A 15297-nucleotide genomic window follows, 5' to 3' on the forward strand; every position below is an offset into this window, starting at 1 on the left:
GAATTCAAATGGAGATAGCTGTACTCTCAGACAAAAATGTGATACTGCCATGACCAGTAAGATTAGCTTCAGTGCTCTAAATCAAGAGAAACTGGAGTATAATACAAATCCCTAAATCGAGAGCAATTAGGACACTGAATCCAAAGCACTGTGATATTTTGTCTGTACATTATTAGTAGCTTAGAGATCTTTTTGTATTAATTTGACTGATCCTCAAATAGTCTACAGAAAAAACTGTAACAGGGATAAAAGAACAATTATCCATCACATTAGCAATTTAAACTATTTGACAAACATCTATAATTAGCCTTAAGATAACTGTGTTAAAATAATTTTGAAAATGTGTTTACATTTGAACACTCAAAACAGTTTGCATGACAGCTTGCCTGCAGTACTGAACATCGCATCAGAGGTTAGCGCCTAAATGATGCTACTTCACTTCCACAGAGGATCCTTAGGAAAAGTAATAGAGTTATCGAAACTAAAAAACTAAAAACTTTTTACTATTACCAAATTATTGATAATTAATTATTTGTAACTGAAGGTGCCTAACTTCTTTATGAGGTTAAACTACTTCATTCTTCACAACAGCGCTAGAAACATACCCAAGAAAACTACAGAAATTATTGTAATAAAGTTCATTTAATAGTTAAAGCATGTATCTAGAGCACTGATGAGTGGAACCCTAACCAGTGAACCCTAACGAGCCCTCCTCCAGGAAAGGTGTGCTGTAAATAGTCTTCTAAAAAATCATACTAAATAAATCACAAGCGGTCTGTGTGTTCTATAAATACCCATGCTATAACAGTAGCATGCATGGTGCAAACATCCCAATACATCTGTGCACATTCTCTGTGAAGAAACAGAAAGTCCTAATGAATCCTGTGTTTTAACCCAACACAGTTAAAATACTGTGAAAAGAACAGGAATCTAAAATTATCTCAAGAACATCCGGTTAAGCTTGCTTTCTTCTCATGTATCTCAAAAAGGTAAAGATGTTACAATCATCTGCTTAGTATAAGTGTATTTGGAAGAGACTTCTCAACAATATACTAAATAAAGCCTGAACCGACCTGAACAACCGGACACAAACAATAATATAAATCACAAGGAAATATTCGTTCTCTCTTATTAAAAAAAAGCAGAGTAGAATTTCAGCAGTGTAGGAATGTAATAGTACTGTATGTATTTCTTTAGTATTTTTTCCAATATCCACCCCCATAACAACAATGTTAGTTAATACAAGAAAGTTCCTTTTATTTTCAGGCTTACATTTTTCTGTCGGCTGCTAACAAGGTCAAATGCAAGACTGGCTCTGTATTCACTGTAGACCTGGAAAAAATCCAGCACATCAGATGTGTGATTAATTTGTTACCACACTTTATAAAAGCAACACAGATATTAATAAAATATTTCCATAGAATATTATAAACTTATGCATTTGCTGAAAGAGTCAAAGCCATTTTTTCTGACGTCTGACTGCACCCTTCAAGAGATGAGCCTCTATTCCAGCAATAAAGCACCTTGCATATATATATATATACAACAAACAAAGGAATTGAATGAGGTTTTATAAAGTTAATGAATTTCAGGCTCATCAGAAATACAAAATAAGACAAATCACATTTACTTTTTTTCCCCTCACAGTTCATAATTGGTTTTAAGCTACAGAAAAGCTAGTACTAGCATCAAATTAAACAAATGAGAGAGCTTTCTTATGCACCAAGCAAGTGAACCCACAAAAAAAGCAAATTGCATCAGAAGATGAAGTTTTTCCTTCTCTTTAAAACAGTTCTGCAAATTAAGACAGAAAAGCGCCTATTCTAAGGATAAGTGGCAGGACAACTTGCACTGCAGGTGTTAAAAATTCTGGAAAAAGTCTGACCTAGCAGCCGAAAATCTTTAGAACTTCATACAAAAAGATACAAAGTTTGTTAAATAAACCTTCCAAAATTGCCAGTCACTACCCCCATCCTCCAGCTGTTTCAGCACTCTGATGCATGCTACATTTTTGGCTATCATGACTTCATTACTGCTCTTTTCCACACTCTCTATACGAAAGTAGGGCATGCATAAATGCCTCTGGCATAAGGGAGCTTATTAAGTGCATCTATTACACTTGTTTCTCTACTGCACAATGCAGTTACTTTAGAGCTGCTGAAAAAGACAGCACTCCACAAGTTTTGATCTCATTTCCTGAAAAGTGGTTTTAATAGTGAAAAGACACTAACTCACATCTTCACAAATTTATCAAGTGCATCTGAATTCATACAGTGTGGAAGACAAATGGCCAATGTATCATGCTGCAACACACAAGAAGTAACCTCATCTACTGCTTTAAAAGAAGGACTGGATAATATATGCGGCCCAAGAAATTTCAGGAGTGGGAAACTAACATAACCTACTTCATATTAGTGCTCCAGGGACAGCGGAAAAAAATATCTGATTTCAGATTCCACTTTTAACACACATGCAAGAGCAGAGTTAAAATAGCCTAACAAGGTCTGTTTTTCCAAAAGCCTGAATTTTAACCTACAAACCATTTTGTTAGGAAAAGGTACAAGCTCTGTCTAGACTGCAGAACAAGTAACCTTCCACCAAGTTAACTAATGATCACTTCACAAAAGGATCTGCCAGTTATGTGAATAGTAGCTATTATGTGAGCTGTTACACAACACTTGCAATAATTTATGGATCTGGAACTACTAATTTAGAAGCAGAGGTGTTACTTCCCCATTTAAAAGATCCTCAGAAGTATATTGTATCAGGAAATCACCAAGATTTTCCAAATTATATATTATATATGAAAATAACTATTTTTACATTTTCTGCACTGGAAAAAATTTTAATACTTAAAAAAAATTAGGAAAATAAACTACAACTTAAAAGAGCACTCAGCATTCCAAATAGGATACTTACATCTGCTGTGATGTCATTGAATTTTGTTATAAAGGCATGTTTCACAATATCCACCGCAATTTCTGAAGCAACCACCATGCAAACATCCGGGAATAATACCCAAAGATGATCTGTAGGTTGGGAAGAAACACGTTAGGCCATTTAATTTAATGCCAGGATACAAAACAAAGATTATAACACTTCTGCTCAACCGCAAAAAATCCTCAAGAGTCTGAGAGTCCATGACTTTACATCACCACTCAGCACATAGTGTGCATCTTCCTTATTTCATTGCTGTTCTAGAAACTTATCAGTACTATACAATCTCACCACAGTTAGGATAAGGTTCCAAAGTCTTTACTTTGTAAAGCTTTATCTCTATTAGGGAAAAAACCTTTGCAAACACTAGATAGTACACGTTCAGTACATGTAAGGAATAGGCAGAGCACATGCAGTTTTTGACACTAAAATTTAAGTAGACTGGTAACATTAAAGCAAAATACACCACATAGATCAGGCTCAAAATTATTAAAGCAATGTTTTAATAAAATAAAAATCTATATTTTACTCAATATTTAGTCAATATAGTATTAAAATCCTAAGTAAAATCAATATTAAATTAAGAATGGTATTTTTAACATCTTTATCAAATTCCAGCCTCACAAAATAACATTTTCTAGGGAATCTTTCATTCTCTGTGTACCCCAAAGAAAGGAAAGGGCAGGGAAGAAATAATTCCAGACACTACGCGAAATATAACTATGCATTTTTATGGCATAACGACATATATTTCTAGCAGAGGATACAGTCACTCTTAAAAGAATGCCAGAAATAGAAAAATGAGAATCTAAGGCATTTGACAAAATTAAGATTCCTTAATTAAATGTTTTAATTACCCTTATCTTTCAGATTGACGAAAGAAGCAAGAGATACAGTTGTTGATTGGACAGGAATTTGTCACGTTTTATTTAATTTTTCTACTAGTTTACTCACCTGGATTCCATGAGAACTGTTCCATATTTCTTAGACATACAATTAGTAGTAGCACGTAATTGGTGAACCTCTCCTTTATATCTAGATAAAAAAAAAGAGCTGTGAACTCCAAAGAAACATTTGCTTGCATACACGGGTATTTACTCACTCTGAGGTTCTATAATTTATTAATTTTTGGGTTAGAGAATCTTTTCCACAAATTATTTAACCAGCTGGGAATGGCACCACAGACAGGATTTCTGCAGCAGGCTGTGGCCTCGTCTGTCTGATGTTGCCTCACCTCAGGGTTCCAAACAGCAGAGGGGACTTAAGTTGTGACTTACTATCACCTTTTCCAATATGTTAATAAAATAATCATCTTTCTTGATAAAGTCTGTGCATTCCTTCTGGGACTCAAAAGGAACCAGCACCTCCTGGTACAAAAATGAAGACAATATACCCATCTGTCTTTTCAAGGTATTAGCAAGGTGCATTTCATTTTCTACAGATCGTGGATATCCAAATTGCTATACACTGGGTTCAGTAATAGGAAGAAAAAAAGTGTTTCAAGACAACTATTATGCCTTAGCTGGAAGGTTCCTACCAGTCTTTCACACTGCCACCTTAAAAGGGACCAGCAGGATGTATCAGCAGTTATCAAAACCATAAGTACTGTAACACAAAAGCATTCTGACTACACACAAAGTCCTATGACTTGCCCTCCCAGACAGGGCAGTCTTTTTTTCTGCTTTGGTGCCCTGTCTCCAGAGGTGATGCATACAGCTTGCTTCAGGAAGAAAGCATCACATTTTTTAGCTTACTAAAAAACACCCCCCTGAAATTACTGAAAAACAGGGTAAAACCTAAAACAATGTCACAATTAGCAAGTCCAAAGAAGTCTCTTTAGAAGACAGCGCTATTAGAAAAATCTGTGAAGATACTGTTATTGCTTATTACATCTGTTAATAACCATTACAATGATTTCTTTGTGGGTAAGTCACCTCCAAAAGGTGAACCCAAAAGGGTTCACTTCATCAAGCACCTCCTATATTCAGTGGAGTTCGAGCTACTGATTTTAGGAAACAAGAAATAGAAATGTTCAGAAGAACATGTAAGGATTGAGCTGTCCAAAAAATATTTGACTTTGTGTCAGCTTCCATCATCTTTGACTGATTACAGGTGAACAACAATGCTTGTGGCTGCAGTTGTATAGGGTGTGTATAGCATAATACAGTATAATAATACCCCTCATTTTAAAATAGAAGTTTGAAAATACTTTTAAGCCTGAAAAAATGGAGCAAAAGGAAAAGAACAAATCCTCCAGAAGAGGGGAACAAAAAGTACAGGATTCAAGAAGAATGAGATTGCGTGTACACACATAAAAAGACATGTCTTGGGGTACCTAAATTCAGCTTTCAGTACAGGCTCGGGAAGGCTCAGAGGAAGCACAAGCTTCCAAAACACAAGAAGTGGTGTATTTATGGGGGAAGAAACAAGGAAATTCTTGAGTACAATAAATTTAAAGCAGAAAAAACCAGGACATAGATAATCATAATTTCTCGGTTTCTTGCCAATAACATTCCAGCAACTCAAGTATATTCTTCTATGCTTCTAAATTCACAAAATACTGCCCAAATGACCAGAATACAGTATTTTTTGGAATATCTAGTTATGAGATACCACTTGACACTGTCACCAATGGATTAAAATGCAGTCAAGCATTCGTTGATCTAAATTCTTTATCACACCCATTAGCTACCTGGAAACAATCACTAAGTTTTCAGACTTTTGTCCAGAATCTCAGGCAGGTTTCATCTTGCATTTCCTGCATTGCATACTTCCACAATGCCATGACACATCGTTGGTCAGCTATGTGTAAGAAAACACACAGATTTCATCTTCAGTGCTTCAGATCTTAGGGGGCCTTTATAGACAGTTATTCTCAAGTGAGAATTAAGGACCTTAATTCAAGCCTAAATATTAAAGCATGTCTCAAGCTAATCCTCCAGACATTTATTACCTGCTCAGTTTATGTACCTCACCAGACGACAGGATTAAATAGAGAAGGGACATCTTGGGCTTTAAATTTCCGCTTGTGCTATAATAGTAAACATTTTTCTTCCACTAATTTCTGAGGCTGGGTGACAGGCTGATACCTATTTTTCCCCTCTGCTTATTTTTCCTATTCTCATTGGCCTCCCCTGTAATCTGTTATCTCTGCTGCCACAGCTGTTCAAGGCTGTTAGGAGTGAGACGAATTACTGTGGCTGCTGCTCTTCATCCTCGTCCCTCTCATCAACTGACTGTCAGAGATGCAAGCAAGGGAGACAGCATTTTACAGCAGTTTCAACAGGAATCCCAAACAATTTAAAAATTCATTTTATTTCTCACCCTTATGGACAAGGACAAAAAAGGCTTCAGGATATCCAAATCAACCACTGGTAATCAGTTTTAAATCCCAGTTAAAATTTCAGAATACAAAATATGCAGCAGTAATGTTTCATCATTTATTACGAAGTTGTCTGATGTTACATATGTACATTCATGTTTTTTTTAAACAGCTGAGGGAAATTTCCTGTACCACTTCTTAGATGATGTGGTGAACTGTAGAGCAAGTAAGGCTACACTCCTAGATTCACACTTAAAGACAACGTGCTCTTAAAGAACAACTAAAGCAAAATAAATTAATGTATTTGTGAATTTAGCGAAACCGTGACAAGCCACCAGTGTTAGCGTTCAGTTACAGAGAGCTCAGGTAGTAGCAGAACGAAACTACACTATTCTGCTTTAGCATAACAAAGAATAAAGTAGAAAGAAAGAGTGCTCTCTTCTTCATTCTCCATCATGACCATCCTTAGTTAACATTGATATAAGCCATTTCAACTCAGTTTGACATGTATCCCAAGAAGTACTGATGAGAAGCATATCACAAACTGTTTTGCTGTTAGAACACAGTATAGCTCCAATAATCCTTTCCATTATAAGACAAGATTAAATGAGAGTCAAAACGACAGACTGAGGACATTTTAAATGGTCTTCAGCTACCTCCACAAGCACATGATTAAGAAGTTTACTTTCTCAGTGTTCATGCTCCTAAGTGTTGACAACCTGACATCTAGCACTAATTCAGATATATTTATCCCCTTGACCGGCCTCTTGTCAGCACATACCATGCATAGTCCTGATGACATACAATGCATGAAGTCCCGATGAACATCAGTGACAAGTGGTGTCCCTCAGGAGTCCATATTGGGGTTAGTTATTTAATATCTTCATTAATGACACAGATGAAGGGATCTAGTGCACCCTCAGCAAGTTTGCAGATGACCATCAAGAGTGGTGCAGTTGCCACACCTGAAGGGTAGGATGCCATCCAGAGGGACCTCAACAAGTTTGAGAAATAGGCCCATGGGAATCTCATGAAGTATAATACGACCAAGTGCAAGGTGTCGCACCTGGGTTGGGGCAACTCAAGGTATCAACACAGGCTGGGGGATTAATAGATCGAGAGCACACCTGCTGAGAAGGAATTGGGTGTTGTATAAAGGAGCCACAATTGGGGTTGCAGGTGGATGAGAGGCTGGACATAACCTGGCAATGTGCACTTGCAGCCCAGAAAACTAATCGTATCCTGGGCTGCATCAATAGAAGTGTGGGCAGCAGGTTGAGGGAGGTGATTCTGCCTCTCCACTCTGGGCAGACATCACCTGGAGCGCTGCATCCAGGTTTGGAGTCCTTAGCACAGGAAGGACATGGACTGGTTGGAGTGAGTCCAGACAAGGGCCATTAAGATGGAGCACCTTTCATACAAGAAAAGGCTGAGAGAATTTAGTTTGTTCAGCCTGGAAAGGAAAAGGCTTCAGGGTGACCTAATTATGCCCTTCCATCACCTGAAGGGAGTCTACAAGAAAGATGGGGAGGGACTTTTTACAGGAGCATATAGTGATAGGACAAAGGGGGAATGGCTTCAAACTGAGAGTAAGTTTAGATTAGATATTAGGAAAGAATTCTTTACTGTGAGGGTGGTAAGGCACTAGAATAGGTTGCCCAGAGAAGTTGTGAATGCCACATCCCTGTAAGATTTCAAGGCCAGGCTAGACAGAGCTCTGAGCAATCTGGTCTAGTGAAAGGTGTCCCTGTACACAGCAGAGGGGTTGGAACTAGATGACCTTTGAGGTCCCTTCCATACCAGGCCTTTCTATGTTTCTGTGATAAACTGCGTTCCAATGCCATGCTTAACCTGCACACTTACTAGGGCTGGCCCTGAAGCCTGGCCACACACCATACTATATACTGCCCATACACACTTCAGATATTTTTGAAAGACGGTACTGAATTTGCTTGTGCTTCCATGCATCCTTTGGTGGTGCAAGTGAGTAGATATGAGCAGTCACATGCCAAAATCTAGCCACAAGACCTTTTTCCATTAAGATAAATCACATATGCCTATGAGAGTTGTCACATGAATAGAAGCGGTAAATATAGAAGTGGGGCAGTCTTTAGAACACCTAGTTATTTCCTTCCAGACTCCCTGGCACACCTTGAAGGAATCCTGAATCAGGAAGGAAAAAAATAATTTTTATCACGTAAATCCCAGGGTTTATATGTTTAGATCACAAGCTGGTTATAAATTGTAACATGTAAGAAGTGAAACAAGATCTTTTGGTTTACAGCTCAGCAAATCCCAAGTAGCTCTAGTGACAGCTACCTCTTAACACATGACCAGCACCAGAAAGGATCAAAGATTGAACAAAGAATCATCAAGGGGGCACCGATCTCAAATGTACTCCTGCCCCCAAATCCCTCATCCTTAAAATGAACAACTGGATTAGAATAGTGGTATTAGAAAAAACAAAGCCACAAAAGAAAGCAGTTTGAATTCCAAAGACCAAAGATAAAAATAAAGGCTATTCACTATTTTAATCAAAGAGACAGATAAATGGGGAACAAAGCAGAAAAACAGAATTAAAAAAGAAGAGTACAAAATTATGAAGAAAAAACTTGAAGTTCCTAAAACTTCAGAGTAAAAATAGTAAATTTTTGACACAAGAGATTTAAAAAACAGGAAACAGTCAACATAACAGCCAACTGAAGCAAATAACCTAATGCACTACACCTAAAGTACTTCTTTGTATGAGGTACAATTGCGTTTTGTGAAAAAAAATTTAATTTAGAGCACAGCTTGAAATTAAAATAAGACATTTAAAAGCATAAAGGAAGGCAGCATGCTGGGCTTTCAACAATGATGAAAGAGCTTCTCTCTGTAATTTTGGTCTCCTTGTTCACTAATCCTGACACTACAAAATGAGTTTACAGATAACTATTTAAAAAAGAGAATATACTACTTAAATTTAGGGAAATATTTCTTCCTGCTACAAAAAATAAGAACTTTTTTTGTCTTCTGTATAGAAGTCTTTTCCGACAGCCGCAGTATTTAGACTGTTTGGATGCACCTGAATTTCCTAGTGAAAGTCAGGGTGACAATGCAGAAGTAGTTTTGCTGCAGCTGACAATCAAAGCTGTGGGACTGACACAACTGAAGTCACAGATGCTGTAGCTGCAGTCTCAGGCAGCTGTATAAGCCCCAAGGTCTTTGTTGACCTTCTGCACCTAAAAGATAACAGGTTCAGTTCTATTAGATAACAACATAACCAATGTATATCTCATGGCCTGTTCAATTAGTTTTTATGCAGATGATTCACAATTCTTTTAGTCTTGAACTTTTAGTGAATTAGCTGTTACAGCAGAATTTTAAGTGGCCATACAAAGGTGAGGAGAATCACTGTTTCCACTGACACTAAGTCTAGATATGGAAATACTAGGGAAAATAGTACACATCAGCTTGCTGTCCACAAACTGGTGCTGAGCACAATGCCAAGTAAAAATGATTTCACAATATCCAGATCTAAACTCATAGCTTGGTGGCACTTCAATTCCTGATGTCTTACTACATACCAGCTTGAGCCAGGCAAGGCTCTGCAAGGTATTTCAACACGTGATACAAGACATTTCTTAGAAAGTACGACTTCAACAGTTCATTTCTGTTCTCATGCTTCTATTCACAAGATTACTTGCTGTAAAATTCTATTTGGAGCAACTTCTCTTAAACACAGTATCTACTCCAGAGGTTATTGCTTATCTCTTCTGCTAGATCATATTCTTCTTTTGATTAACATATTAAATAAGACGGGAGTTTCACTTATTTGTGACAAATTCCTCAGATCTCTACAAAATTCACATTATTCCCCTCAAGACTTACTATAATTTAGCTACTGTATACTAATCAGTATCTTTTCATTGAACTGAAAACATGCATTTGACAACACTAATATTTTGAGCAGAGCCCAAGAAAAGGTGAGGCAAAAGGGAATTAATTCTACCTAAGCTGAATCAGCTGCCGCTGCTATTGTTGCCCTACAGCAGACTGCAGACCTGAGAAAATGGCTGGAAGAAACTGAGAAAGGTAGGAAATATGTGGGGGGGCCTTATACTTAGTGTTTTGTTTCAGTTAAATTCAGTCCAGGCATGCAGTTTAAGCACATGGTGTCTAGGACACACTTCAAAGCCTAACTGGAAGCTTAGCCGACAGGACCAGCCTAGCCTGAGTTCCAGGGGTAGGATATGGCATTGGCATAGCATGCCAACACAAGATACATCACTATTTCAGCTGCATAAAAAACACATTTAAAGGATACCAAAGTGATCAGAATACATCAACAATACTGTTCCATCCTTACTGAAGATGTGATGCAGTAAATCGGTTCGAGTTCAAAAGAGGTGAAAATCTCTACTAAAAACCTGTTTCTGTTATTTATCTGTGAGAAGAAAAACACTGCTATTTATAACCACACTGAAAAGTGTTCCAGGAAAACTTATCTGTTTGAAGGGAATAAATAAGCTTGTTTTGTGCACTCTTCTATGTATGTACTCACTGCTTCCATCCCCATGTGGTATAATGCATGGCATCACTTTTTCCACCAGCTGATAAAAGGAGACCTGATATTGCTGTTACCCATCTTCAATAATGATATCCAGCAATAAAATATTGATATACTTTTCTTTTTATGGAGGAAATTACTAGCCATTTCTAATATCAGTCCCTTGTTTATTTTAACATTTAATTGAAGAAAGAGGCCTTGCCTTTATGTAGCAGAGGTAGGCGCATACTTGTTACTATTTGCTGCATCAGTAAGGAAATTTTAAAAAACTCATCTGCATTTTCTGTCAATATTTTAGTAAACATCACTTTTAAGTGTTCTCACTGTAAAGTTAAATACCTTCCATTTCAAAAATAGAGGTAATTAAACCTTGGAACCAAAAATAATACTATTAGCACAGAATAAACAGCTTATCAACCCAGCTGTAAAGATTATTTTGTCATGGTTTTAAGAACTTCTATGAGATAGATTAAAATTTAGTGTTAATTTTTCTGTTATGTGACATTTAAGATTTTTTTGTAAACAGTCTTTCATCCAAAGAACTACAGAGCAATTGCCATTTAACATTTGCATGTAAAAAATCACCTCAGCAGCCAGAACTCAAAACCTGATGCAAGCCTGTTGAAAATTTAACTATTGATACAAAAATGTGAATCATCTGTTTTTAAATAAGTAGCTACTTTTTTTTTTTTTAACCTAGGGCACATTTGGGTTCTCCAGTTTAAAAACTATGAGCTGGAATGAAAAAGTATATTCTATTTTATTTGCTTATCTTTATAAATGAAAGTGGAGAAATTTAAGTCAGATATACGGAAGAAATTCTTTACTGTGAGGGTGGTGAGTCACTGGAATAGGGTGACCAGAGAAGCTGTGGATGCCCCATTCCTGGAAGTGTTCAAGTACAGGCTGGATGGGGCTTTGACAACCTGGTTTAGTGGAAGGTGTTTCTGCCCATGGCAGGGGAGCTGGAACTAGATGATTTCTGAGGTCCCTTCCAGCCCAGGCCAATCAATGATTCTACGAAAACAGTACAAGCAAAGAAGCTCTAGTACAGCCTGAAAGCGCAATCTCTCCTATTAGCTTTGAAACCCAGAATTCAACAAATGTTTGTGATGGCTGACATCAGTATTAGAAAGAACCCCCATCAGAGGATACCTGAACAGCTTTTCCTCCTGAGACACACTGAGTACAAGTTCCCAAAATTCATACTAAGCAGCATACAGGTAAGTGCCAGAAGCATAGCATGTTTCCTAAGTACCCTCTGCTATTATTTTTACAGCATATCAAAACTTAAGAGTCATCTCTGGTATTTTCTTTATATGCCAGCTACTTCACTGTTACATTGTTTTTTTGCTTTGTTTTTATTGTTCGTTTGTTTGTTTGTTTTTAGGGATCGGGGGAAGTATCTCAAGATCCATCCTCACAACTGCTCAACAAGATGCATTCTGAGATCACTGCCAACATAGCACGCTACAGAGTCAACTTTTTGAAAACAGAAGACTTGAGACACTTGGAGGCATGGGTATTTCAGCACACACATGGGTATTTCAGTTGATAGGTTGTTTTAGCACCTCAAATAAAAACTAGCTACAGAAGGAAAACCAATGCGCTTTGAAGCGGAATATCAGTTTCATCCTACTGAGCCAAACAGTAATATGGGTGATGAGGAATACAAGTCAGAACATTCATATTTTCTGCTGATCAGCACAGCTATACATACCACTATTTGACATTTGGAAAAGATTGTTCTTCTCAAACTTCTTGAAAACACTTCCTTTTATTTCAACAAACTGCAATTTTTAAAAACAGTTAGTTAGTTTTTATTGATGAAAAACTGATAAAAACAAATCATATTATCAAATAATATGTGAATAGATATATGATACACAAAGACAAAGGATGCTGAAATGAATTAGGGTAGCTATATAATAAAGCTACATACTTACATTATTGGACATCATGATGGTAAGCAGTGATTTATTGTGGGAATTAAAGGCCACATTAAGGGTTGTTGCTTGAACCATTATAAGAATAGCATGCAGGACTGGATAGCAGAGTTAAGGAAGCATATTTGAAATAATTTTTCTGCACAACAGTACTGAAGAGCACCAAACCTCAAATTTCCTCTTTTGCTTCCAAAGTTTAACAAAAAAGTTCCTATATCCCTGACAATCAGACTTACAGCAAGACAATACTTACATGTATGTAATATACCCACAGTGCTTTGTAGCACGTAATAATTAAATTAAATTTTCTTGTTCTAAAAGAACCCAATTACATTAGTCAGGAGAAACAGTGATACAATCTGAAGAAAAGAAATCCGAGGTAAAAAGATTCAGAATTAGTCTAAAGATTTCAGAGCAAACAGAGAAAAGTTCAAAAATTCTAAATTCATCACTGTAACTACTGGACTATGCATCACTTCAGATATAATTTTCACCAATTCACTATTAGGTTATTTCACACTAAGCACATTTGCATCCTGAATATGCACAAGTTTATCCCTTCATTTCCAGAAAATATGTTCAAGCTAGATGCATTCAACATTCCACTAAAAACCAAAACCCCACTGTCTTCAAGACTCCATGACCCAAAATACTCAAATACAAATTAGAAATCAAATTTTCCATGAAGTACCCAATTACTGTTTTTCACTTTACTATAGGTATTTAAAAAGCTCTCTAATACTGCAGTGGTATACCATTGTGAAGGGATTTTTTAAAAAGCTGGTAGTACTGGCAATTTTACTTTGCAAGTAAAGGAACACTGCTTTAGGAATACTATCAGTTTTTCAAATGTATTAAAATAAAATAATGCAGAGCAATTACTCAATTTATTTTACAAAATTTTGCAATTTATCACAGAAAAAGGATACAGACATACAGCACTGCCATGAGGAAGTGAGGAATCACACCTATGTGAGCTCTTTTTCTTTCCTTAGGTTCTGTAGCTGTCCAATAAAGGGCATCCAAAATATCTTGTCCAAATGAAGAAATCAGACGATCAGCCACCTAAACAAGAACAACTTTTTACTGCCTTTCACTACCTACTTTTCTCTCCAACACTTGAATATGCCACTGTAAGTACAGCTCAAGTTAAAAAAAGTTTCACATATTTATCACTTTTCATCTCTTATTTATTGCATTTCTAGATTTTACTGTTCCTTTTGTATACTCAGCAGTTTATTCTCCCTCTCAAATTTACTATCCCTTTTCAACAGTATTTATGATAAATAATCCTGTGTTCTTATCTTAGATGCTTCCTTGAAAGACATTCAAGTGCAGTTCAAACATCAGCCTTTGATAAAGCAATATGTATGTTGTGTCAAACTATCATAAATGTTCTTCCCCATCCCTCTGGGTTTAATAGGGGAAAAAAACCAATGAAAAGGTAATTTCAGATGCATGACTAAGAATATCAGCTTACAGGTACAAAAAGGATTGAAATTAGACTTGGCTCCACTGTTGCCTGTATACTGAAGTATATACTTTATGCAAATATCTGCATAAAGCAGAATTCAAAATTAAAAGGAGTGTAACACAACGAGTGATCAAGAGGGACTTGAAATTCTGCCAAAAAGGGAAAATTAGTTTGGAAAAAACCCCAATAAACACCTGAAGTGTAATCCAAAGAATATACACCTAAGAAGGAAAAAAACCTCCTAGCAGTAATTCTAAAGATAGAAAACATATGCACAGCATTTTAACTTGTAATTTAATACCACAGCAAGAAAGGTCACATGCAGTTCCACCAGTTCTCAACACTTCATCATCATCAAGCACTTAAAACTAAATATCATTACAAGGAAAGAGGTTTTCTCTGTCTATACACTACAGTTCAGTAATTTTAAAACTAAGTTGCACAGGACAAAAACACTTCAAAATTTAAATTTGGTATCACAAGGCATATGTCTGGCTAGAAAAAAGAGCTATCTCTCATTGCTTACTAATTCAACCAAATAGAAACAGTTAAATATGAAAAACTACCTCTACTTATTCAAGACAATATTTTCTCTTAGTGTCTTAGTGTAAGACAACAATTTTGGACACGTTAAAACAACATGTAGCAACAGAGGACTAGGTGCATAATGTACCTTCAAATGTTGAACCATATCTACTAAAAAGAAAGTAAGTTCTTGGCACAACAGAAATAAACCTAGACTCAGGATCATTTCCTGACTTTTTAAATTAAGAGTTCTCAAGGTAAAGATACCAAAGTGAGTGAAGTCATACTTATTCAAAAAACATTTATTAAATGAAGTTTCCTAAAATATGAAAGCTGAACTAAAATAAAATTTTACAGGATGTTTCAAGTAAACTATAAAATATACTACCAAGTATCACCTATGAAATAGAATGAACAAAACCATGAGCTGATGAAATCATAAATCTGATCAGTTCAAGAGATATTTACAGTGGCATTGTTTTCGGCTTTTAGATTTTGTAAATTAGGGTGATTGGCATGATTTGGTTCCTGCTCATTGTGATGA

The 15297-nt window shown here is 36.4% G+C and overlaps 1 protein-coding gene across 4 annotated transcripts in view; it reads right to left on the reverse strand.

Moving 5' to 3' along the window:
* TAPT1 (transmembrane anterior posterior transformation 1) overlaps positions 1–15297 on the reverse strand; it is a 50823-nt gene that overhangs the window by 10171 nt on the left and 25355 nt on the right. For all 4 annotated transcript variants that reach the window (XM_027686364.1, XM_027686362.1, XM_027686365.1 and 1 more), the window contains 6 exons: positions 13684–13819; positions 12755–12852; positions 12529–12598; positions 3892–3972; positions 2920–3029; positions 1273–1332 (listed from right to left, as the gene is read on the reverse strand). In XM_027686364.1, the coding sequence (XP_027542165.1) occupies positions 1273–1332; positions 2920–3029; positions 3892–3972; positions 12529–12598; positions 12755–12852; positions 13684–13819 (555 nt within the window). The remainder of the gene's footprint in view (positions 1–1272; positions 1333–2919; positions 3030–3891; positions 3973–12528; positions 12599–12754; positions 12853–13683; positions 13820–15297) is intronic.

Source organism: Neopelma chrysocephalum, unplaced genomic scaffold (genome assembly GCF_003984885.1).
Source record: "Neopelma chrysocephalum unplaced genomic scaffold, ASM398488v2 Primary Assembly neopelma1_71, whole genome shotgun sequence".
In the NCBI taxonomy this organism is placed as follows: Eukaryota; Metazoa; Chordata; class Aves; order Passeriformes; family Pipridae; genus Neopelma; species Neopelma chrysocephalum.